Source organism: Falco punctatus, assembly GCF_963210335.1.
Source record: "Falco punctatus genome assembly, chromosome: 4".
Taxonomy (NCBI): Eukaryota; Metazoa; Chordata; class Aves; order Falconiformes; family Falconidae; genus Falco; species Falco punctatus.
In genome coordinates this window covers 12,861,092-12,886,895 of record NC_137583.1, presented here as the reverse complement: position 1 = coordinate 12,886,895, position 25,804 = coordinate 12,861,092, and the positions used below count along the sequence as shown (strand labels likewise).

The 25,804-nt window shown below is 47.9% G+C and overlaps 1 protein-coding gene across 1 annotated transcript; it reads left to right on the top strand.

Annotated features, from left to right (window-relative positions):
* Nucleotides 1-11,832: 11,832 nt before the first annotated feature.
* Nucleotides 11,833-25,804, top strand: KLF15 (KLF transcription factor 15). The gene is made up of 4 exons (XM_080384278.1): nt 11,833-11,947; nt 12,103-12,165; nt 16,498-17,605; nt 23,713-25,804. The coding sequence occupies exons 3-4, from the start codon at nt 16,563-16,565 to the stop codon at nt 23,879-23,881; spliced, it is 1,212 nt and encodes a 403-aa protein (XP_080240404.1). The 5' UTR covers nt 11,833-11,947; nt 12,103-12,165; nt 16,498-16,562; the 3' UTR covers nt 23,882-25,804.

The following is a 25,804-nucleotide window of genomic DNA, read 5'->3' as shown; positions in this document are numbered from 1 at the left end:
CAGCGGTTTTCCTGATTCACCTTCCACTCCCCATACGCTGCGTTAGACCTGGGACTTTGTGCTGTGCTTATGGCGGGTCACAGCTTGACCTCTCCCCAGAAGGTAAATCCTGCAGCTCCATTAACGTATGGCTGCTCAAGACAGCCCCTTGAAGCAGCCCATGTGGCTCCTCAGCAGGCACGTGGACTTGAAGGCAGCCAAAGGCAGCTCCTGGCACGTTCTCCTCTCGAAAGTGGGGATGAGGGAGGAGGAGGCTGCAGTAATTGAGCTGACAAAATTTTTTGTTTCCTATCTGGGTCTCAGTGGGCTCCAAAAGAGGGTTGAGAAGTTCCAAGCCCTCAGGCTGGCCCTGTCCCACGCAGAGGCTGCCTTCCAGTGCGGCTCAGGAGCCTCTGCTTGAGGTGACTTTTCCAGCATTTTTATTCCTTTTTGCACCTCTTGTTCTGGGTTGCTGAAGCTTTTCTGCTGGCTTGTGTTTTTATGAGGATTCATCTCACCCACTGGACTCTGATGGCTGGGCCACCTTCCTATCCCCTGTTTCCAGAAAACCCATGCTGCAGCTGAGCCTCACCCGGGATGCCTGGACATGGTTGGGCTCTGCCCCGGCAGGCTGCAGCTCTGCCAACAGCTCAGCTCAGCCTTTCTGGGAAAACTTCTGCAGACTCTCACGCCCTTTCTGCAAAGTCTCCATCTCTCTCGATTCTTCGATCCATCTTTGAGCCCAGTGGCCCCTCCAATGTTTGTTTTCTATTGTCTCCACAGAAATGCTAACCCTCAGCATTCTCCTTGGAGGTGACATCCCACATCTGAGTCTGGTGTTGAACCGTTTGCCCCAGGCAGCCAGCTGAGCCTCCTGGGAGCCCTCGGGGCATTCGCTGTCCCTGCCTGTGGCCAGCTCCTTTGGCTGTCTGGGAGCCCTTCGGCATTGTGCACCCCGATTCCTCTCCCTCCCATCACTGTCTTGGCTTCCCCATGAACCTTCCTTGATTCTCTTACCCCAGAGAAGACTTAAACACCTCCATGCACTCATGCTGACTGATGATCCCTGGGATTTTTGTAGCCCTTATTTCTCTTGCCCAGGCCCATTTTTACCAGGCAGTGCCCAAACAAAACGGAAAAATTCAAGCACTGTCCAAACCCTCTCCTCCACCCCGTGCAAACAGCCCCACTTGTGAGGGCGGATTGCTCTTTTGTCCATCATTTTGCTGTTGTGCGGTGATGTCCCCCCTGTTTTAAAATATTTTTGCCCGACGATGAATTATTAAACAGTTTTTTGAACCCTCGCCGTTTCTGCACACTGAAGGCCTGGTCCCGGTGGTGCTGAGCGATTGCTGTCAGGCACAGCTATGCCTGATTCCTCAGTAAAGTCTGTTTCGGCATTGCACAACACGTCTGTTCTCTGGGGGAGCCGTGCGCAATCTCTGATCAGGACAGACGTCTGAGCTTGATCCCACTGGAATGACGTCAAAGGCTGCAATACCGTACCTCTTCCCAGCGCTGGCAGCGCCCGCCCGGCCTGGAGACGTGCCACTGCAGCGGCTGCAGCTGCGCTTGGAGTCGCGGGGCTGCTGCCGGTTCGACCCGCGCAGCCCAGTTAATAGGTGACCAAATGGCAGCCCAGGTGGCCCGTGTGGCTTTGTGCGTTGGAAATCTGCTTACATATCTGGCTCTTCCCTGAAAAAAAAAAAAAAAAAAAAAAAAAAAAAAAAAGCCTTCCGGAGGGCTTTCACTGAAAGCAAATTGAAGTTGTTTTTAAAAGGAGCATCTTCTGATGTTGACCTGTGAGCAGATGAAACTCCAGCGAACTGACAGCCTCTCCCATGCTCGGGACGCAGGGAAATGCCGTTCACCGCGGAGCTGCAGCAGGCGGCACAACGGAGGGTGCAGTACATGGCTGGCTGTGCTTTGGCGCTCACCTCCGTGGCACCGAACAGGAGCATGTGCCCTACACGCAGCTGTTGTGAACACTCGCTACTGAGCTCTGCTGAAGGCAACGGCGGCGGTGAAAGCAGCAGCCTCAGCTTGCACCCAGCCAGCCACGGTGAAATAAGGGTGACCAATACACTGCTACACCTGACTGCACTAGGGAAGGTTTCCCAGTGTTGTAGGGAAGGAAGAGGACAGCACATCCCTGGGGCAGCACAGACTGACTTCCCCGTGTCCCCAGGCACCCCAGCCCGCTGCACTCCCCAGAGGCTACGGCAGGGCAGGGGAGTTGTGAAATGCCGTGGTGCTGCTCAGCAGGATGGGATTCGTTGCAACCTCTTGGCTTGGTTACAAGCATTGCCTGCGCCTCGCCGGCCCTTTGCCAGCCCTACCACTGGTAAGGCAGCTGCTGACATTTCACATCTGCCAGACCCAGCCTGAAGTGGGCTGATTCCAGCTCTAGACTGGTGAGATGATGTTTTTGATTCGGCCAGCTGTGTGCTGGCCCAAGCTATGGCCCATGGTGACAGCCCTGCACATAGGTCAGGGGGAAGGAAGGAGTGTTGGACAGTTTCAATTTTTCTACAAATGCCCAGGCAGTTCTTAGGTTCTTCTTACAAAGGTGCTGACAGATTAAGAACAGCTCCCAAGTTTTGATTTTGGAAATACTGGGATTTTCCAAGCTGTAAATCCAGCAGGAGGAGTTCCAGCGTGCCTGTGGTTGTGCGCAGCGCCCTTGCCTCCAGGCAGCTCCGCGCCGTTCAGTAGCTGCTCCCAGGGTGCTGCCACACGGGGTGGATGCCCTGGGGAAAGTGGAAAAAAGAGTCTGTAATGTTAGCAGGAACATTTTTGATGGCTCATTAAGTGAAGGAACTACAAGATGTAGCAGACTGTATTTAAAAAAAATTGCTAGGTTTACAAAAATAGGAGACATTGTTTTTGAACATGCAGGAGCAGCGGTAAGGTGTCTTTAAAAAACTTGTTATTTTGAGCTGGAAATAGAACTGAGACAAGTCTTGAAAGTAAATATTTAATTACTGGATCAATTCTGATAAAGAACCAGGTTTGTACTTGATTTCTTTAGCCTCTGCTGAGCCCACCAGTAAAACTGATTAGTACTGGTGTTGCTGTGGGTCCCATCAGCAAATAACTTACACTTGTGATTGCAATTGATTTTGCATGCTAAAAGTGAAAAACTTGGCATCCCAGAATCAACACCCTTCCCATCTTCTCTGATAGTGATAATTACCTTTTTTTCTGGGTGTAAAAGAAAAAATTAGCTTTCTTGACTGGTCACACTGGTGAGGTTCTGAGATGAAAGGCTGGCATGACAATACTTGGCTCTTTGCAGGGCAGAAATTAGTCAGTATTTACCTTAGGGGATGTGGTATTTAGGCAAGAATTCCAACGAGAATTACAATAGTGAACTTCAGCTAACTCTGACCAGTTTGCATGATCAGTGCTTAACTGTAATAAGAGACTTGATACCTGTTAATTGACAGGAAGTGTAGTGCTATCTAGAAAAGCCCTGCTGCCTGCATTAGTTCACAGGTTGACCACAATGAAATGCAAGCTTAAGGAAAAAAAAAAAAAAAAAAAATGTCCAGATCTAAACATTGCACAAGCGTTGAGGTAAATCAGCTTTAGAGCCAAGGGCAGCTGCTGTGCCATGCTTCTGCAGCAGACACATCCCAAGTTCACTTGGTCACATACTGGGTGATGTGCAGAGGTTTAAAGCCATCTTTTCTCTAGGAAAAAATGAATTAGCGTGTCATTAAGTAGAGATTATGGAAGAATGAAATCATTAAATAAGATGTGATGTTCTTTCCCATTCAGTGATTACAGGTTCTTCTCGTAGGAGCTGCCATATTCCCTGTGACATTGGCACAATTCAGGCATCCTGAGAAAAAAAGGCTTTGTCATCATCTTTTTTTCTACACATTCTTTACCAGACAATCCAAGTGCATTTTATGAACACCAGTTTGTCCAGTACTGCATAATGTCAAAGTTATCTGGGGCCCCACACAAAAGGACATGGTAATGGCTTTAAACTGAAAGAGGGCAAATTTAGATTAGATATAAGGAGAACATTCTTCACTATGAAGAACCAAAGCCAACCAAACCAAACCATTGTATGAATCTATCATCCTTAGGGAACAGGTGGAGAAACTGAAGAGCGAGATGAGGTGAGCTGCTTCTGGCCATATCTATCTATCTATCTATATATCTATATCTACCTCAGAATTGGGAAAGGACATGGTTTCCTCTCAAGTGGTGTTTACGGAGAAAAATATATGCCTGTAATGTGAATTTAGCTTGCTGTTATTAGTTTTGACTCCAGTAGGGGTGAGTATTTTGCTCCCAAGCACCTACAGAATAACAAAATGTGCATATTTACATCACAGGATGTATGACTAGATTTCTCCCTAACTTTTTGACAAGTCCAAAGCTGGTGTGAATGAAAACACTTGCTATGATCATATCTGTATTTTGAGAAAGAATAATCCAGGTATGAATCAGTGTTTTCTTCATAGCTCACGTTGCTACTAAGGACTCATTAGATGAAAAAATAGAAGATTACATCACAATGAATAATTTTTTTAAAACGAGCAATCAATTTGTTTTAGGTTTTATTGTTTGTTTATTTGTTTTTAATTATTCTGCTTAGTATATCTGCCTTGTGACAAGCAAAGCAGTCAGGTCTCAACATCAGTGAAATAAATCTCAGTCCGGGGTGATGCAAATTGGGAAGAAGCTCCAGAGAGTGGTGCTATTTGAAACAAATTGAGGCATTATTTTGAAAGCTTGCACGGAAGAACGGAGTTTTGCCAACTATTAGAATTGGACTTCAGAGCAACTGCTGAGTGGGTAATTAGTCCCTCAGGAACACGGGAGTCTGGACAAATGTAAGACAGAACAAGAGGGGAAAAAAAAGTGCATGAAAAATTAACTTTAGAAAACAAGCTAGAATATTAGTCACAGAAGCGATGTAATTCAACTTTCATTTAACGTTTATTTCTGTGATGAACAGAAACGTTGTTCTTAATCCCTGTACTGAAGCAGGAAAAAGGAACCTTCTCGCTTTTGAAAGCAGCTGGAACTGTTCATCTCTTTGATAAGAGGGTGAAGAGGAGGGTAAAGAAATGCACTGAACGTATTGCGAACCCAGCAAGTGGGACTTACACTCAGGTGAAGCAGGGAAAGAAACCAGTTGTGGAGCTGGTCAAGGTATTACGTAGTGTCTGTTGTCTTCGGTGACTCCCACGTCATGAAGACAGAGCAATTAGCCAAGTTTTAAAAGATAATGCCCCCCCAGTATTTGTTCACAGCCTGTTTACAACATACAGTCTCATTTTCCTCTGTGGTGAGCAGCACCCCAGCAGCAAGGAGGTGATTCACCTACCCAACACGTTGGAGGATCTTGGCATACCTCTTTGCTGGGTTTGCAAAGACCAGATGAAATACAACTACAAAGAAAACTCCAAGTATGTGAGACATTTTGAGGTTATATAGTGCACGTGTGGTTGGTCCTGCCCTTCCAGAGCTCCTGATTCATAGTCGTATACTGTAACTATTGAACTATACACTCATTTGTACAGTTTCTACACTTTATTTTTGTGGTTTGTTGCTCCCATTATTATCTCAACAGCAGCAATTTGCTAATTAGTCCTCATTGTAGAACAGGACTAGTATTGCTTTGGATGTTTGGTGTTTAGAAAAAAGAATGTAATTCACGTGACTGGAGAAGAAGGAAGCATTGCAAAATCATCCGATATATTCCGGTATGAATCTATGTAAATGGGTCATATTCACAGAACTGTGTGTCTGGGGGCTTGACAGTAACATCACAGCTGAAGGTTTGGGACCAGACCTCCAGACCTGGATCTTCCTGATTTTGAGGACTTATGTACTTTTGCGCTGCCTCTACGCTATAACCTCCACAGAGATTGTCAACCTCCCTGTTGGGCTCTCACCACATCATTGGTGGAGTGATGGGATCCCACTTGCTCATTCTGCACTGGTACCCCCAGGAACACTGTCTGTTGGTGCCAACGTGTTGCATTTCTGACCGGGCGATGCTCCTCTGTGACCTGAGCGAAGGTTACCAGTGCTTTCATGTAGACTCTGTGCTTACTATTTAAGGTGAGCAAGAGGCTCTGGATTCCATCGGTTGGGTCACCCTCTCTGTTTCCCAATATGATGCAAACAGCCAGACAAGCAGGCAGCTCTTCCTTGAAAACATTCCCGTTCTCAAGAGGTGTGCCAGTTTCTGGCAGACGTGGTGTTGGCAATGCACGATGGACGCACCATGGTCATAGTTGTTCGTTCCTGTAAACACTGTCTTCAAAACCACTATCTCCTCTCGACCACCTTGAGCCACTTCCCTGGAGTGCTCAGCAGAAGAATCCTGCACAAACACACCCAGCTCTGGCGTATTCCTTCCAGGAGAGGGCAGGGGAATACAGTTTATTGCAGATCCGCTACTGAAGAGGAGCCAACATTCGTCATGTCCCAGATCTTCCTCTACATCTTCCAGTCTAGTTTGCTTCCCTAAACTTGGATGAGCAGAGGTAAGTGCTGAATCTCCTCGAAGTGAGTCAGTGGGATTTGTCACATTTACAGACCTGCCTGCCCCTGAGTCATTTTCAGGGGTGACAGCTTGGACTAAGCTCTTCCCTTTGCTCTTGAACCGCTTGCAATGAGCCTCCTGTATCGTGTTGGAGGCATCGGCTTCCGTGCAGCATCAGGACCAGGGTTTAAACAGCTGAGCCCCAGCTCTTCTGTTTCGTCTCACCACCAAGCAGAGGAGGCAGTGATGGGACAACGTGTCTGTCACACACTCAGCACACCCATATCCTTGCAGAAGGTGGTCTAATTCCCTTGGACATTCATAATGTTGGCAGGTGCAGCTCTGCTCGGGAGTGCTTTTGCCAGAAGATTAAAATGCAGGGGTTCTGCAGGGCCACCCGGTGTTGGAGCTGGACCTGGTTAGAGATGGCCTAGAGAGACACCAGCCAGAAAGTCACCTGATGTTTTGTCTCTCACTGTCTTAATGAACAGAAAGTTTGGGTGAAAATCAGAAACTCTCCCCAACTTCCCCCTGCCTTTAATAGTCCAAAAGGTATTAACATAAAAAGATCCTAAAATTAATTTCTTCCAACTTATCTCCCCTTAGGCGTATGAGTCTGACTTGAAAAAACAACATCATTTCCAAACTAGTGAAGGAAAGAAAAATCAATAAACTGTTGGCCCTGCAGCACAGATGCCCTTGCAAGGCCAAAGAAATTAAGTCCCGAGATTGCTGTTGCCATTTCCACCTTGTCCTGCAGAACCACAGTCAGGGATAAACATATTCTTTGTGTCAATATTTCTGTAGTACCGAGAGAACTTGCAGTCCTTATCTGCGGGTGTCAAGGACTGCTAAGTTAAAGTGATCGTAACATTACTGGAGAGTCTGACAGGCTTTTTTGTTCCCTCTGTGTCCATGTAACTGTTCTGGTGCTGAAAGCCGCAGCCCAGTGGAGCTCAGCCAGACATGGCCATCAGCTTTGTGGCACATGGAAGGGATCCGTCTGCAGGAGGGTAATTAAAAAAAAAATAAATCCCAAAGTATAATTTGAACTTCCTTTTAACTTTTTTCTTTGCCTGATTATTTTTGCTTCTTTCTTTGGAAAAGAGCAGCCTCGATCCATAAATCACACGGAAATGTGCAAATAATCAATTCAGCCTGACTAACCCTTGTTTTGCCAAGTGGCCGGTTGGCTCATCACTTTACTGATCGTTTGCTGTGGCAGTAAATGGGGAATAGCAGGGGCTGGGGCAGAAATGCCACAGGTGACCTCTAAAGATAGCAGAGCACTTACCCTGTGCAGACAATCCCTCTTTTTGCCCATCCGTGAAGTTCAGACACTTTCCCTTCCAGTCTCCTCAAAAACGAGAGGTCATTTGTAACAGAAAGCTGTGCAAACTACGTACAGAAGATGGGAAAATTTGAGGCAGGAAAAATCGGCCTCTGTACAGCCCCATATGGAAAGGCAAACTGTGTGCAGAGCCAAACAATTCTTAGGTGTAAACTGTCGAGCAGGGACGAGCCTTTTGCTGCCTTTCCCACCTTTAATGGGTCTGTGCTACGTGGCATAACAACGTGGCAACAACCTTCAGCCTACGGTTTCTTTTTGCTTTATAATGCAGTGCTATTATTATCCTCAGGGAGATTTTAAAAGGCTTGAATGCCAAGGTTTATTTGCCTTTCCTGACTGGATCTTTAACACACAGCCATCAGACAAAAGCCAGTGAAAAGGACCTTAACTTTACGTTAGCCCCAGTGTTTGACTGGGCTGTAGGAATGTTAGAAAGGTGGTGTGAGTAGAGGAATCGGTTTGACTGAAGTTTTCTCCCAAAAGGTGGCAAAAGAGGAATGGAAAATCCCCAAGCAGATTGAGGGGCAGAAGCACTAGTAGATCTTGAAAGGACTTGGTGAGGAGATGAACAGAGGGAAGGAAATCTCTTAGCGATGCACAAAAAGGATGGGGCAGGGGGAAAGACAAATGTGTATCATAGCGGGCTCAGTTTTGGTGCAGTACCAAATGAAGGATGTGAGACATCGGTCACAACTGCACAAAAACTCAACCCTAAAAGCCTGTCTCAGCCCAACAGTCATTTCTGGTTTTCATGAAAAACTGGCAGCTAAAATTAATCAGAAGTCATTATATTTGTCTAGATCTGTGCATTTATCCTGCTGTTAATAAAAGCTTGTAGTGTTTCCAAAATCTTGAGCAAGGCTTAGATGTGTGTCTATTTGCTTTCACTGTCGTGGGGCTCTGAAGAACTAATCAGTAAATGAGTTCACAGCTTGAGAAGTGCATTCAGATATCACGGAGGGTTGGAGAAGCGGCTGAGTCAGCCCAGAGGCTGGCATCTGCCACTGTAGCTTGTCATTCTTAATTTTGGGGTTAAACCCCAAAGCATGCCTGCAGACCCCAAACCCAGGACTGTGGTTTGAGACCCTTTGTCATTGTCCTGGGAAAGAAAGTTTCTCAGATACAATCTCTGCTCAGAAAAGATGCTGCAGAGGATGAAGCTGTTGGACGTATTTCTCAAGGACAACCCCAGTCTGGGGCTCCAAGTGACAGTGACTTCTGCATATTTTCTCATTATTCTCTGTTGTACAATGGCGAGTTTGTGCTGAAGTGAGATATCAGAACTTGTGCTATCGTATATCCTGTTTGTTTGTTTTTAATGTGTCCTTTGTCTCTGCCTAGAAATTTTGTCTGGGCAGAAGAAGAGGACTTTGGATATTTGTCCAGGGTGTCCTGATTTCCAGTAGACTGGTCAGGGCAGTAATTTCTACAAGAGTGCTGGACACCCAGAAATGCCTAAGGCATAGTCACTGAACATTTGCACAAGGGCTTTGCTGAAGTTTCCCAGCACAGCTGATCCCATGTGCACGGCCAAGGGCATCTGGACACATGCAAAAAGTTGGTGCATCCAGAGCTAGTCACATAGTGAGCTCAGGTCAGGGGCTCATCCTGGATGCTCTGGACTCGCTTCCCAGGCACTCCGTGCTGCTTGCCTGCATTGTTAATATTTTTCCCAGGGAAATCTCAGCGTGAAATACAGAGGTCTTAGTTAACACTTGCCTGATTATTTCCATTGCATTTCACCTCACAGTGATCACTGTTGCCATGTATTGAATGGGTAAGTCGCTCCGCAGAGTTCTTCGAACGTGCAAAAGCATCGGATCCCTCCTCCATCACAGAGGAGGCACAAAGAAAGGTGGCTGGGCATCTCCTCCGGCAGCAGCTCGTGTTTGGATCTGCTTGAGCCCACTGCAAAAGGCTCACCCTCGCACCGCTAGCTTCTGCAGCCGCTCACGGCACAGCCCTGCAGCTCCGAGTGGGCAACAACACCCGAGCGGGAAGCAGGAAGGTTGTGGGTCTGGTAAAATGGGTGAAACTTGAGAAGCAGAACTGGGGCACACACCTATTTAATTCCCACAAAAGGTAAATATGGAATTTCACTACCTCTCCAGCAATTGAAAGTTGGGAACTCCTGTAGCTAAAATATAAAGAAATGGTCTTTTGCATGTGGAAAACCAACATTTACAGAAACCTCTAATGTGTCCCGATCATATGTAGGTTATAATAATGACAAAATTCAGATTGTAACTTTTGGTTGTTTTCACAGTAATAAACATCATAAGGGAATTTCATATCTCTACAGCCAACAAATTAAGCTCCATTTAAGCTCAGCCTTGAGGAATCGGGATTTTAGCTGGATCTAAATCTCATGCCCTTTGCATTGCAACAAGCTAAACTCCACCTACTCAGGGAACAAAGGGGTTTTAATTGAGAGAAAACAGCAAGGCAAGGTTTGCCAAAAATCTATTTTGGGTAAAAATATTTAAGGCCAGCGTTTTTACCAATGTAATGTTTTTTACCTCAGTGGAGTTACACTAATGCAGAGTTTGGCCCTGATGTATTTGTATAAATATAGTATCTAGGAATTTGATGAGCATGTATTTATGCATTATTCACTGAGATAACGTGGAAGAAGAGCGAGGTCTGTGCACGAGGGCAGCGCTCTGAGCACCCCCGGGGCCTGTGGTGATACCCACCGGGGTGAGGCAGCTGCGGGGTCCCCTCTGCGCTGCCCCTGGGCCGTGTCTGCCATGACTTGGCAAGGCTGAGCATCCTCTTGGGAAGAGACTGGTTTACATTTGCCAAACCGTGAAACGTGTTACTGGCAATTCCAAAGCAATGCAGGCGGAGGACATCTTTGTCAGTTTAAGGCATTGAGCTGGAGCTGAAAAGAGAGGAGTCCGCGGCTTGGTTCTGCCACAGACGTTTGGTTTGACCCTCTGTGCCTCGGTTTCCCCATAAAGTCATAAAATGAGGATAATCATTTTTCCTGCAGGACAGCAAGCCCCACAGTGGGAGGGAACGGATGGTGCTCTGCCCTGTGTAGCCCTCAAAAAGGTGCACAGACCTGTTGTCATGAGACCGCACTGTGGTATCCCAGATGGTGCCTTCCCAAGGGTCTGAAAAATGAAAAACTGAATTTAAAAAACCGCTGATCGAGGAGAAAAACTCACTGCTGCTGCAGCTGGCACCCCGGGAAGCCTCCACAGTGGGGCTGCAGCCTGCAGGAGTGAAACCCCAACCTGGTCCAGGCCGAACACGCATGACTGGAGTGTGTGTATGTATGTATATATGTATGTATATAAAATCAGCACATGTATTTTATATGAAAAACTAGTACTGACTGTAATACCGCTTGCGGACGACCCCACACCCTAATACTTTCTATCATGCTGGAAATGACCCCCTCAAGCTCCAGCAGGCAGGCAGGCAAGGGGCGGGAGCGAGGGTGGCGGACGGGAAGGGGCATGGGACTGCACCCCTCAGGGACTGCACCCCCCTCGCTCCCCAGGGGGCTGCATCCCCAGGGACTGCACCCTCCAAGGGACTGCACCCCCCTCGCCCCCCCAAAGGCTGCATCCCCAGGGACTGCACCCCTCAGGGACTGCACCCCCCCAGGGACTGCACCCCCCTCGCCCCCCAAGGGGCTGCATCCCCAGGGACTGCATCCTCCCAGGGGCTGCACCCCCCTGCCCCCCCCAAAGGCTGCATCCCCAGGGACTGCACCCCCCCAGCCCCCCCAAACCCTCCGCGGGCCCGGGGCCTGGCGCCCCCCGGGGCTCGCCCGTGCGCTGTCCCTCCGCACCGCCCCGGGGCCGTGCCTCGCCGCGCCGGGCGGGGCCGCGGCGCCCATTGAGGCCGGTGTCGGGCCGGCCCCCGCCGCGGCGGGGCCAATGGGGGCGGCGGACGCGGTCGAGCCTCTCCCCGGCCTCCCCCGCCGCCGCCGGGCGCCCGTCATGTGAGGGGGATATAGTACTACGGGAGCGGGGCCGCTCCGCAGCCCGACCGCCTCCCGGGGGAGCTGCGCCCGCCGCGCCGCGCTCCCTGCTGCCGCCGGGGCTGCTTCTGGCCGTCGTGGGGGCTCTGCGTTTTGTTGTTTGGTTTGTTTTTTGTGGTTTGTTTTTTTTTTTTTTTTAATTTTGCGGTTTTATTTGTTTTTTAAATTTCTGTAATTATTTTTGCTTTTTATTCTTATTTTTGTTGTATCGTCTTGTTGGGGTTTTATATATATATTTTTTTTTTTTTTCATTTTCAGTGTTGTTTTTGCACTCTTCAGACCGTTCTTGGCATTTTTCTCCCCCCTCCCCGGCTTGTTCAGGTAAGGGGGTGCGTGGGGCGCGGGGGTTTGCGCGTCCCGCCGGCGGTGCCCCGGTGCCGGTACCCGGGGGGAGGCTGCTGGTGGCTGTGCCGCTGCTCCTGGGACGCCAAGGGGGGAGGTTAAACACCCCCCCCCCCCCCCCCCGGCGGTGCAGCAGGGGGGTGCAGGGCCGGGGGGCTGTGTCCAGGCTGGAGCTGTGCCGTGCCATGGTGTGACAGGCTGGGGCGGGGGGGGGATTGTTACTCCCGGTCATCTCGACCAGGGGACCACGCTGGGGGGCGGCCAGGGGGAGCTCAGGCCCCCAAACCCCCCTGAAAAGGGATGGAGGGAGCAGGAAAACAATTAAAAAAAATAATAATTTTCAAAACCACAAAACGGCAAAAAACACAACAATCCACAAACCAAAAAAGAAACAAGCAAATGCTTTGCAGCCGTGGAAACCTGGTTGTGCTTGTGCTGGGGTGGGAATTGCCGCCCCCCCCCCCCCCCCCCCCGTTATTTGGGGGCAATTTGCTGCCGGGGGGGTGGACGCAAGCGCTGCAGATAAAGGGCTGCCTTTTGCGAAAGCCAAAGTTTGGGGGTGGAGGGGAGTAGTTTCCAGAAAACAAGGCTTTGGGAACGTTTCTGCAGCTTCCCGGAGGCGGTGGGTTTGGAAGGAAACAACGAAGAGACCCTAAACGCTCCCCCCAGCCCCTGTTCCCCCTCCGTGTCCCAGCAGCGGAGCCACCTTGCAGAAGGGATAAGAGCAAATGGCTTTCCTCCTGACTCTTGGCTTCTTTCTATTATTATTATTATTATTTTTAGGTGTTGTTTTTTTCTCCATGCTTTTCTTCTTTTTAATTTCTTCGAAATGCTGGGCCTGATCCACTGCCTGGTTTATGGCTCTGTCTGTGGAGCAGGAGTCAGCCTGAACAGGTTTAAAATCTTCTAGGGAACAAGAGAAAACCCTAAAGAGATTAGTCGTAAACTAGAAAAAGCTATAGCAGTATACATAGGAAATGACTGTCGGCGTATCTGAGCCCATATAGTGCCCTGGGATTAGTTGTCCTGGGCTGGCCATCCAGAAATGACAGGCTGGGAGGTATGTCCCGGCCTTTCAGCAAGTTCCCAGGACTGAACATTTGAACGTTAGAACATTATTCAGAGTCAGAATATGCCCCCTCTGTTTTGGAGTTGGGTTTGTTTGGGTTTTTTTGTCTTTTTTTTTTTTTTTTTTTTTTTTTTTTTTGCTAGTGATGAGAAGGACAGGTTTTAAACAGAACAACATGTTTCTGCTAGAAAGGACATCATAACAACCCGGGGAACTCTTAAAAGTCAGAGCCCATCGTGCCGCCGTGGGCTGGTGGCAGCTGCTGGATTTCACTCCAGAAGCGGCTGGTGCTCAGCTCCGCTCACATATCTAACGTGTTTTCAAGGCTCCTGGAGATGAAAGTGCTTTATGTAAACAGCATCGTTAGTTTTAATAGCTTGCACAGCCCTGGCTGTTTTTTTGGTTTTGTTTTTTAATCTTCTGGTTTTGGCTGTGTCTTCAGGCAAAGTCGGGATGAAAGTCTTTTGGTTGTTAGTCTGGCCTTTAGGATAAAATATAGCCTGGGCCCGATGCTGCATTCCAGGCATTCCCCAGAATCTTCTTGGCTGTTCTGCAAGTTTTGAGAGTGCGCAGAAAGTGGATCTGGCCCATAATGTGCCTGGATCTATTTGCCGCTGACAGTGCCCTCTCTTCTTAAAATTACTCCGGTTACACAGAGTGACATTGCTCCCTGTCAAAAGAGATGGGGAAATAAGCGTGCTGGCTGCTTTCTGCGGAGGTATCTTGCTCACAGCAGTTGCAAGGGCTTGTTGATCCTCCTCCCTGCCCCTTGCCCTCCTTTAAGCCCTTATTCAACTTAGGGTTTACTTCTGTTCCCAGTAAAATATATGGATGCTTTGATATGTGGCATCCTAGTTGTCATACGCATTTATAGAAATCGAACTTTTTTTTTTTTAAAAAAGAACTTTACCAACTGCTTTTGGTGCACGCTTTTTCCCTGCACGCAGAGCACGCCAGCTTTTCTTAGGAAAGAAACGCGTTGCAGTCCAGATTTCACTCACAGCACCATTCTCCAGGAGTTCATGTTGGAACAATGCAGACATAGGAGGGAGGATCAGACACTGTCTGAGGGCAAGTCCTCCTTTCTGCCCCACATTTCACAAGGCAGTCACCAGTTCTTGATGCAAGAGAGAAGCAAGCTGCTTGGGTGAACTCTTACTGGAAGCCAATACAAACTTCTCGGAAGTTTTTTTGTGTTTCAAAACTGGGAATAGCTCAGCTCCGGCACTTCTGCTGGAGTAACTTTCTGTCAACACAGAGATTTAAAAAAAACCAAAAGTCCTGTGTGTTAGAAATAGTTCAGCTCTTCTGACTCTTTACTCTTACTGTAAGAAATGATTATAGGCTAAGGTCACAAAACAGAGCCACTAACCTCTGTTTGAACTTCCTCGCGTTCGGCACATGTGGGTATTTCATTATTGGGTTCGGAGGCATAGCTAACTGACGGGGCCGTGCATACCAGGAAAATGTGCAATCTCACTTTTGAGTCTTTCTTTCAACCTGCCCCTACTTCCTCCATGTGCGTATGAAGGAGGAAGCTGTATCTTTAAGAAATACTGTTTTTCCTCCCCCTGTTTCCTGTGAAATATTAATAGATGCTGCCAACGGGATGGAGCGCTTTAAGGGTGTTGTGCAAAATACTGCGTTCACTGCAGCACTGAGCACGGAGATGCCTTTTGATTCTTCTCTAGAGAAGGCAAAGACAGGGCAAATTTTGGAGATCAGGCAGCAAGGATGCCCTGCAATAGCAGTAACAGCCATCCCCTTCCTTGCACAAAACTGGGAGCTATTGACTATTCATGGCAAAGCGTCCAAAGCGCAGCGGCAGAGCCTGTGGAAAATGACAGCGTGTAACAAGATTGACTGGCATTTCCTTCACGCTGGGTCACATGCCTCCTAATTCACACACACACAAAACCTCATAGGCTGATCAAATGACTTCTATCTCTGCAGTCCACATACCTTCCACAGAAAGAGTTGTTTTATTATGCACATATACAGCTCTGTTTTCAATCAGTCACCTTGAGCGAATGACTGAGGGCCAGTGTTTGCTCCATCCGGAGGTCTCTGCATTTGCTCTGTAAGAGGCATAGTCTCCATCTGTAAGCAATTTTTTTTTTTTTTTTTTTTTGCCTCTGGGAGCGAGGAAAAAAGAAAACAAATACACAGATGCCCCCTCCTGCCTTCCCCTCCCCAGAAACCTTTCTAGGAAGTCTGGTTGGCTTGACTGGGAAAGCACAGGACAGTCGCTGCTGTCAGAGAGCATTGTGGTGGGCAGCGCTGGGAAGGATGGGTTTTGCCCCTGTGCCTCCATGGGGTTGTAGCGGGATCACGGCTCACATGAGTGAGGGCTTGCGGGATGCTACCTGCTGACAGCCTCAACGTGTGTGGGGGAAACCGGGGGAGTGTGGCTGCCCACCGTAGGTCATGGCAGATTGGGATGCCAGGGGGTCCGTACAAGCCCTCCCAGTTTAGCAGCTGGTGTGAGGTTCAGTCTACCTCGACCTCTGTACCCAGAGAGGAGTACAGAGTGGTGAGGTGAAACCCGCCACCAGCTGGCTTGCCAGGACGTGGTAATTAGCTCAGTGCAGAGCCAGCCTTATTAAGGGCAGTGCAGGTGATGATGACACTGGCACAGATTCATTACATCTGGAGGGGAAAATCCACCTAGTAAATGCTGAAGCACAGTAAATATTTTTGGCTCCTGACAGATTGATCCTTGTATTATGCTGATTAGCCTGTATTTGTGGAGCTGAGGAAGTTAAAAATAAGGTTGTGGAAAGCTACAAGATAAGGAAAGGGTTTGCATTTTATGGCCACCAGCAATAAACTGCTTTTTTTATTTGTGGGGTTTTTTGGTGGTAAAAGTTTCAACACTTTATTTTTTCTCTCCATTCTCTTCTTTGGCTCTAGGTTTCACTGTTAGGTGAAAGCCCATAATTAATTTTCTCTTGCCAGTAATATTCTGGAAGGGAGCTGTAAATCTAGAGCCCGCACAGTTAGGAAGTGATTTCTGAAAGAATTCTTCTGCAAATACATGGTGCAATCCTGCAAAATGCTTCAGCCCTGACAGTCCTTAGGGGGTGGTACAGACGTGTCAAAGCGTGTAGCAGCATGTGTGCTAAGCGAGATGGGAAGCTTTGGACTTTCCTGTGAGCTAGAGGGCTTTACAAGCTTTAGTTCATGGAGATAAATGATTAAACCAACTTCTGACTGTTGTTGTTTTGTTTTCCTACACTCAGGCTATCACCTGAACTTTCGCCGCCTGGTATATGCTGTTGGGATACCCCTAAGAGATCGCCCAGGAATGGTGGATCACTTGCTGCCTACTGATGAATCCTTTTCATCTACCAGATCTTCTCTTGGGTACTTTGGGGACATGACAGCAGGGCTGAGGTCCTACCAAATGCTGCCCTCTCCCCTGTCGGAAGATGACAGTGACTCGTCCAGCTTTTGTTCTTGTTCCAGCCCTGACTCCCAGGTTCTCAGCTCCAGCTATGGAAGCACATCCAGTGCAGAAAGTCAAGACAGCATCTTAGACTACTTATTGTCCCAGGCATCTTTGGGGAACACCTCTGCATCATGGTGGGACAAAAGGAGACTTCAGCCGATAGTGAAAGAGGAGTACTTTAGGTTGCCTGAGTTTGCTGTGGATATGGAAGACTCAGGACCATTTCAGCCCACACTTGAGGAAATTGAGGAGTTTCTGGAGGAGAACATGGAGTTGGAGCTCAAAGAAAGACCTAAAAGCGAGACCAAGGACTTGAGAGCTTGCAGCCAAGTTTCTGTTGCTTCACTACAGCAAAAGGACCATATGTTACCCAGTGCTAGTTTAAAAGAGAGTAAAAATGAACAGTTGAACAGCTCAACGGAAGGTGGCCAAGCTTCAAATGGAGGAATGGCCCTGGAGAATGGGATACCAGTTATGCTTCAGATTCAGCCTGTACAGGTCAAACAGGAGTCCAACATGAGCCCCAGCTCCCAAGGACCAGCACAAGAGAACATTAAAATTGCACAGCTGCTAGTCAACATCCAAGGACAGACATTTGCCCTTGTGCCTCAGATAGTTCAGTCGTCCAATTTGAACTTGTCCTCTAAATTTGTCCGCATTGCTCCCGTCCCCATCGCTGCCAAGCCAATTGGGCCAGGAGGCATGATCCAGGGTCAGACGGGAATCATCATGGGTCAGAAATTTCAAAAGAACCCTGCGGCAGAACTCATTAAAATGCACAAGTGTTCTTTTCCTGGTTGTACCAAGATGTACACAAAAAGCAGCCATTTGAAAGCCCACCTGAGGAGGCATACGGGAGAAAAGCCTTTTGCATGCACGTGGCCGGGTTGCGGATGGAGGTTAGTATTGGGGTGCAGCGCTGCCCAATCCCCTTTCCCCTTTTTTGGTCACTTGACCTAACTTGCCGAGCAAGTAGGTTTGCGCTCTGATTTAGAAACTGTTTCTGTTTCCAAAGCTTGTTTGGTTGGTTTGAGAATTAAGACCTTTTTCTTCCTGTTACGTAATCCAGGGGCTTTGATAAATGAAATAGCAGAGCATCACCTGCTGGCATCAGCTGTTTTAGCGTCTTAAAAAAAAAATATAATAAAAGTAGTCCATTGTAATTTGTATTTCATTCCAAGAGGGTCAGATTAAGCTTGTTACTGCAGGCAGTACCTTGCGTTCACATTGGTTTGGTTGCAACACACCAGCTGCTGCTGGTAGTGGCTGAGGGCTGTAAGTGAACTGGGTGGTTTAGGGCAGAACCGCTGCGTGTGGCTCCGACTGCACGGGGCTAAATGCGATCACGGAAGGGCTGTGATAAGTGAGTGTGGTTAAAAGCAGTATTCTGTGCAGTTTCGTAAAAATGTGCTCCATCCCACTCCTTCTGGGAATGCTGGCAGTGACACTCCAGCAGGCTCTGGGTTTTATTCTCTGCGTTGATTCAGAAAAATGCGTGGGTGCCACTCGGAGCTGCAAAAAGCTGTCAGATGTAACAACATAACCAGAAGGCTGAGGTGGAGTTAAGTGTTGCTTGAATGAAAGGTTGCAGGTCTGATTGAGCAAAATATTTTGCAGAGGGTATCTCTTGATTTATTTTTTTTTACATTTTTTTTTAATTGTTAATGCTAGTTGAAAATACTTTGTTAAAAACATCAACTTCTTATTTTAAGGAAACTTCAGTGGAAGCCGCCTTCTCTCTTTCCAGTTAGCTTCATTACTTGCCTGCCTGCCTGCACCACAAACTATTACGATGGCAGAAAACAAAACTTTAACTCCATTGTATTAAATTAAACCAGATTTCTTTCAAAGAATATCCTGCAGAGCTTCAGCAAGTAATGTCTAATGAGGACATGGGTTGTGACCATGGGGAACAGATGAGGTAAAAAGTAACAGGAGAGGGTTGTATAAAAATGCAAGCATGTGAGACATGCAGCAGTTAGAGATGGATGGATTGGCTTGAGAGAAAAGGTCAGAACGGGGCTGATTCCTCTACTCCCCAACTGGTCCAGTTGGGAGTTTGCTTCTTGGAATGAATGAGCAGATCAATACTATTAATTTCTTCGGTAGTTTTCTTTCCCATTTCAGTTTCTGGTGGCTTGACAAACTGGTGGTGATTTTCTTTCCTTGTGTACTGGTGGCACTTCTCGTGAGCCGGGCTCAGTGGCTTGCTGCGCAGGATGCGCTGAAATGAAAGCCATGTTATCTGGCTGACCGGTCCCGTAAGCTGCTTGCTGGTTTGCTCCTGACCTGTGGTGGAGGCACTTGCTCCCTTTCGTTTGGTTGCAGGAGTATGTGTGTGCAGGCAGCAGATGTGCCTCCTGCCAGTGAATGTGCCTGTGGGTGTCGTGTTGGCTTTCCTTGCGCTGGGATGTGAGCAAAACTCTCATTTTTGTGACAAATGCACGTGGCATGTGCAGGTTTGTCTGATCCGCGCTGAGACTTGCACCAACACTCCCAGTGACTTTCGTGGCTCGAGAGCAGGAGCCTGAAGGGTTGCCTGTGCGTGACGTTCTCCAGCTCTGCCTTATTACAGAGCTGGTGTTTCCCTGGCTGCAAAACCAAGGGGAACATTTGGAAAAATATTAAGTGGTAAGGGATGGAGATTTAATTTACACCAGGGTGCCTGCCTTTTTCTCAGCGTTACAGTGAATGGTGTGGATCAAAAGCAGGATGCAGGTGTAAGGTGGGCCAAGAGAAGTGCAGGTCCCACAACCAGGAGCACACTGAACTTTCACTCTCAGCCAGCCACAACATTTTAATGATGAGGAGCCCAACAGGGATGAGAAACTAATCCCCTTAGCTACGATGACTGTGTTGTCTTGTCCACAAACAGCTGCTGGAAGGGCTTTTGAAACTCTCTTGCAGTGTGTCTTGTGCATTTCCCAGCCCAGGCTGGTACCCCAAACGCCAACACCCCAAACTTTGGAAGGTCCCTGCTCCAAGGGGGCAGGTTTATAGCCAGCAGGAGAGGCAGCGCTTGCGGAGCTGCTCCCTGTGCTTACGACAGTCCCTAGCACTGGGCTGAAATTGCTGCACATCCCATCCCCTACGTGCTGCTCCCACATCAAAGGCCAGACCCAGTTGAGTGCTGAATTGCTCAGTCCCCTTTCATCAGTAAAGCATGTTTACTTTTTCCAGAAGTTCAGCGAGAGCTGTGATCTCACGTGACTTAAGTCAAATGCATCTGGACTCTCTGTTTGCTCCCAGTTTTATATAACCTCAGATGAATTTAAGCACTAAAACACTGCTGGGTTCTGCTTTCCTCCTCCTTTCCCTGCATTCTGGTGCTTGCATATTTATTTTTTCACCAAAGACACTCAAGATCAGACCTCGCTGAAGATAGTGATTTCAAAAACAAAACAAAGTGTTGCCTAGCACAAGGTGGCTGAGCTGTGGGGGGTTAAAGCTTTCCCAGCCCTCTGGCCAGCCCTGCTATGGTGAAGTTGCTTGCTTTAAATGCATCAAGGTAAGGGTGTGCATGCTGCAAACCCTTTTGCCAGCCCCTAGGACAGCTGGAGAGCCCCAAGCACCTCCGTGGAGAAGGCTGAACCCTGTTTGCTTGTGTCCTTCCTTGGCCCGGGGCAAGAGCTGTTTTCAGCAGGCTGCAGAGAGGCGTTCATAAATGGCTGGTGACCCGTTGCGTTCCATAGCCCGCTGTACCGGTCAATGCGCTGATCCGTGTCATGCCAGTTTATACCTCTGGAACACCGCAGCCCCTGCTTAGTGCTGCTGCTGGGACAGCCCTGACCAAAGCTGAGTTGCAGCATGGGCCAGTCCCCAGCAGCTGTGCTATGGCATGGAGCAGCGGCTCTTGCTTTCCCTCCCCTGGTGCAGCAGCGTACAAAGCTGCAGTTGTTGTAGGGCCCGGGGGATTAGGCAATCGTGTTTAAATGCCCTGCCACATCTTCTGGCAGGAGGTTTTTCCTTGCAGCTGGCTCTGCAGGTGACAGCATGCAATACGAGCTCTGCCTGGTTTGGCAGGGAGGGTTTAAAGGCTTGTAATGAGCGTGGCCAGGAGCGTGTATGGGACTGAGTGAGTGTGGGGAGGACCATGTGTGGGACAGGTCAGGGCAGGTGTCTCGCCTTGGCCTTTTTTGCTGGTGCTGTGCAAAGGGGTTTGCAGATGTGCAGGAGGTGTGCTGGCTTACCGGAGCAGAGCTTTGGGGATGGGCAGGATGAGTCTAGAGCCTCCTGTCCACTGCAGAGAAGTACAGCCTGAGTTAGTCTCAATGACTGGTGGCCTTGGTAGGGACCATGGAGTACCAGGCTGAAGCTAATGACCTTTCTGAGCCACATAGCAATGGCCTTGCATGGCCAGGAGACACAGGACACATCCTATTATCAGGGAGCTCTATGATTTACCTTCAAAGGAGGTGGAATTACAGGTCCTTTGGGGTCCCACCAGATAGAAGGATGAAGGAGACTCTTCTAGTTGCTGTGGGATTGCCCAGATCCTTCCACCTTTCTTTTCTGAAGGAGTAATCCTCCTGGAAATGGCAGTGACTTGGGATGGTGAGGCGTTCCTTGGAGGTACCTTTTTTCTTTTGAATTTGGCATTCCACTGGGGACTATTTGATGTTTTCTTGGGGTGATCTCAGTGCCAGAACGTGCTGCAACTCTCATTTCACTGTAGAGCCAGACCACCAGATCCTCCTGGCTTCCTTGTCCCTTTTTGCGTTGTTTTTCTGTAAACATGACAGCTCAAGGTTTATTTCTGTAGGCTCTGTAAGCCGAGCTTTCTGTGACTGCTGGGGAACAGTATTGCAACATTCCTGCCTCTTCAGCTAAGGACATCGTTATGAGGCAGAGTGTATTTTTGTTGGATGAACTCATCCGAGCTCCCAGGGTATGAGTGGAGCTGCTCATTCCTGACATGTACCTCGTTTTCCCTCATCATCCATGCAATTCCCATCAAAATGCACTTGTGGAGCTCTTGCGCAGGATTAGCCGTGCGCTGCTGCGCTTCTGCTGCAGATGGTGACTTTACTGGCCAAGGACATGGGACAAGGCAACCTGGCCACATCTGGTTTTACTCCTTTGGGTGATAAGCCTGTATATGAGAAGATGGCTCTTTGCGGAGGTGCTTTTCCCTCTTCGCTCCCTCGTTTCGCTGGATGTGGTTGCCACCACTGGCAACAGGTCTGTTCCTTGTCCAGCACTGAGTCCCGCTGAGGCAGTCTGCACAGACAACATCCTGCCCTCTCCAGAAAGATGCTTAGGCCCACTCATCCATTGCTCTACAAGAGCATCCCTCCAGGGATGCAGCACTGCGACTAGCTCACTGCTAAGGACTGGGGAGAAATCCCTGGCCCTGCTGCTCCCAGCTCTAGACTATGGTTTTGGGAAGCTGTGGCTGGAAGGAGCAGGGGTGCTAAAGAAAGCCAATGTGCAGGTACTAGGGGTGAAGAGAAACCTTGAAGAAGATGCATGCCAGACAAGGAACAGGTTGATGGCTCCATTAGGGCACCTGCCATTGGTCTTAATGGTGAATGTGACTCTCACCAAAGCAAGGAAAGGGAGAAAAGCAAGAGAATGGGTGAAGGAATCTGTCCTAGAAATGCCCCTGGGAGAGATGTGTCCACACTGTATCTTACCAGCAGTGAGTATCTGCATCTGCTTTGTGCTGGCTGATTGCTCTCTGGGTAGCATCATTGGACTGAAGAGCTGTGGGAACTGAAGAAACCATTCCCAGTTTTCCCAGTGCCTGTGACCTGTTCTTCAACTGGCAGCGGTAGATCAGCGCTAATTAAAACCTTTATGTGGAAACTTATTTTTCTTGCATGAAGGCCTTATTCATAGAAGCCCAGCAGTCCTGTTTTCCCCCTTTCATAAAAATAGCGTATTCACTCTTTGGTGATGTGATATTTTGCTCCAGAAGGGCACATTTTCCTACATGTTCTTTCCCCCATTTATTCAGCTAGTGCCCATGACTTCATTTATTTATTGTAAATAAACAGCTGATACCATTTCTTGCAAGCTCTCCTTCTATGCCGCTCTTTGTTACTGCTCTGGCAACAAAACACTTAATTGCCCTTTGTCAGGCAGCAAATTTTTTGTACCCATCTGGACAGGGCTGTTTTAGCGTGACATTATTAATTAACCCTGTGACTCCCAGTCACATCCAAGCTGGAAATAGAGCCAGCCCTGCTGTTAAGACCAAAGGATTAGCTTATTTGAGTTCAGTAAAGCCTGTGGGATTCACAGGGGCTATTTGGGGATTTTTCTGTGGAGATGGAAGGTAGGAAACAGCTTGTATTGAAATGACTCTGGGAGACAATATTGGTAATTAAAGGCTCAATCATGTTTTCAGTTTACCCATGAAGTAACTGTACTGATGGCCACTGGGGCCCACCAGGATTTCAGGTGTTACCGTGTTGAGCATCTCTAGTATGGAGATGTTAATAACTCTTTATTTAGCCTGCAGGACCACATACAAACCCCAATTTTTCAGAGGGATCTGATAAGTGATGTAGCTTCTGGGGTCTGTGTCAAACTAGGTGCAATTACTGGATGTCCATTGTGGTTGTGTCAGTGGGAGCTTGGAGCAGACCTCACCTGCAGGACATTCGTTGTTATCTGCTTGAGAAGGGTCCGTGCTGGAATTTGCATGAGGGAAGTTGTGGGACAGGCTTTGGAGGGGATTGGGAGGGTGATCAAGAGCAGTGCTGTTTTTGTTGATCTGTACCCATGTTTTTGGGTTTAGGGTTGGTACAAACGTTGCCTCCATGTGTTGCTGTGAGTCCAGGGTTGACACGGGATGAGGTTGATAATCGTGTGTTTCCATCACTGCTGCCAGCTGCTGGTGGGACCAGCCTAGCCCCGTTGCGTGTCCCTTTCAGTTTGCGTGTTTGGGCTTTGCCACAAGTGGAGTGTCCCAGTGGCCTGAGGGGACTTTTTTTCCCACTGTGAGAGACTCGGCAAGGTAAGAAAACGTTTCTCTGAAAAGTCTTCTCTTGTCTTGCAGGTTCTCCAGGTCAGATGAGCTGTCCCGGCACAGGCGCTCCCACTCAGGGGTGAAACCCTATCAGTGTCCCGTCTGTGAGAAGAAGTTTGCTCGAAGCGACCACTTGTCCAAACATGTCAAGGTGCATCGGTTCCCACGAAGCAACCGCTCCGTCCGCTCCATGAACTGATGGGTCCCGCTTTCCCCTTCCCGCCCAGCCATCCTACGACCGCCGATGACAGCACTTTGCTCACTATGTTTCTAGTGATAATTTATTTGTCTCCACAGAACAGTCAATGCTGTTACTTGATAACACCATGTCCGAGCGTCCTATGTCCTTTAAAAATTATTTGAGAATGAAGCTCTTTTTGGGTCAGGGGAGGGGGGTGCTTCTTTCTTTTTGTCTCTCTCTTTTTTTTTCTCTTTCATTCTCTTCCCTGCCCACCTCCCCTCCCCTCCCCAAGATCTTATTTGCCTTTCCTTCTATCTTTCCCTTCTTTGCTGCTGCTTCTTTTGGAAATTACAGTGTTTTATTTTTAGCTGTTTTCTGCTGCACAGGAAAATGTAAGAGTTGCTTGCTGCTAGTTAATTATAGCCCTGGCATTCCTGAGGGCTTTGCTCATGTACAGGCCATTCATTGTGAGTTTTTATTAAGCTGCTCTATTTGTCCAGTTTGGAAACAGCAAATTCCTTTTGAAATGAAAACAACTCCTTTGTTTTTGGGTTGCCTGAGCCAAGGATGTGTAGGGGCTGGCCATAGGAGGAGGAACAGTGGGAGCTGGGGACAGGGGGAGGCAAGGCATGGAGAGGGCTGGAATGCACCTCTGCGCCTCTCTGATTTCTCTGGTTCACATTTACCTTTTCCTTGGCTAGGGCTATATATAAATATTTATGTATATATATTCATACATACATATATATATATATATATATTTAAGCAAAGGCATATCCCAAGCAAACCTGGAAGCTCAGGCTGGATGAAATGGCTTGGAGTGGAGCCTTTTGGTGTGGCTGAGCACGTACTGTGTGCATGCTTCTCCTGTCCTGTGCTGCCATGGGGTGAAAGGATGCCCATGTGTCGAAGGAAACGCTACTTTCCTTTGACTGGTTTGCAGCATCCACTGTCTTTAGTAGAAGAGCTGTTGTCTAGCATATAAAGCAGCAGGAAGATGTTTGTGAGAATGGCTGAGCTTTGTTCTTGTCTCTGCTCCTGCCGTCTTGTGTGATCTTGGGGGAGAAACCAGAGTACCAGCCCTGGAGGTGCTCGGTGGTCCTGGTGAGCACCGAGCATCCCGAGCATCCGCTGCAAGTCAACGCCTCACTGGTTGGAGCTTAAGTCTCTGTCTGCTGGCCTGCAGGGTCTTGTAGGATGTACCTGTACCTGGGGGGGTGGGAGGCACTGTGGATTGGTGGGACAGCACCATGAGATCTTCTGTCCAAGGGTAGTCTTCAGTGTTAATCTCCCTTACTGACAGCCATGTCAGAGCTCCATGCAGCTGGGGTGGGCGAATGGGTGAGAACAGTAGCCAAAAGAAACAAATTTGTGTGGTAGGTGGCTAAGAAGGGAATTCAAATAATCAGATGGTAGCAGGCAAGTGATTTTGTTTGTGTTTCTTCTTGTTTTGTTTTTCCTTTGAACTCTGGTGATTGTAAGAAGCTTTTAGAAGAAAATAGAATTCAGTAATTAGAAACGATTTTATAATGGATGTTGCATTTCCTTTCCGTTCACAGATGGCATCTGTTTGTCTTTTTGTTGGCAAAATGGGAAATAGGAGACTGCGATTCTAGTGCTAGGCAGAGCAGGAGCCCGCACTGTGCAAGAACAGCAGGTCTAGCTAAAGCAAATGCATTCCTTTTGTCCTCTAGAAATTAATATAAATGAACTATCATCTATTGACTGGTTTATATCACATCCTATGAATGTATGTAAATAAAACTGTACATAGATGCATATCTATATAAAATATCTTTTAATAACATATCAAATTTGTGTAAATTGGAAACAAAAATACCTATAAAGCCAGTGTACATAAGTTACAATTCTGTATATTTTCTTTTGTTCTTCATAAAAATATATTTACTTTGACAATAAAATGAAAATGGAAATTTTAAA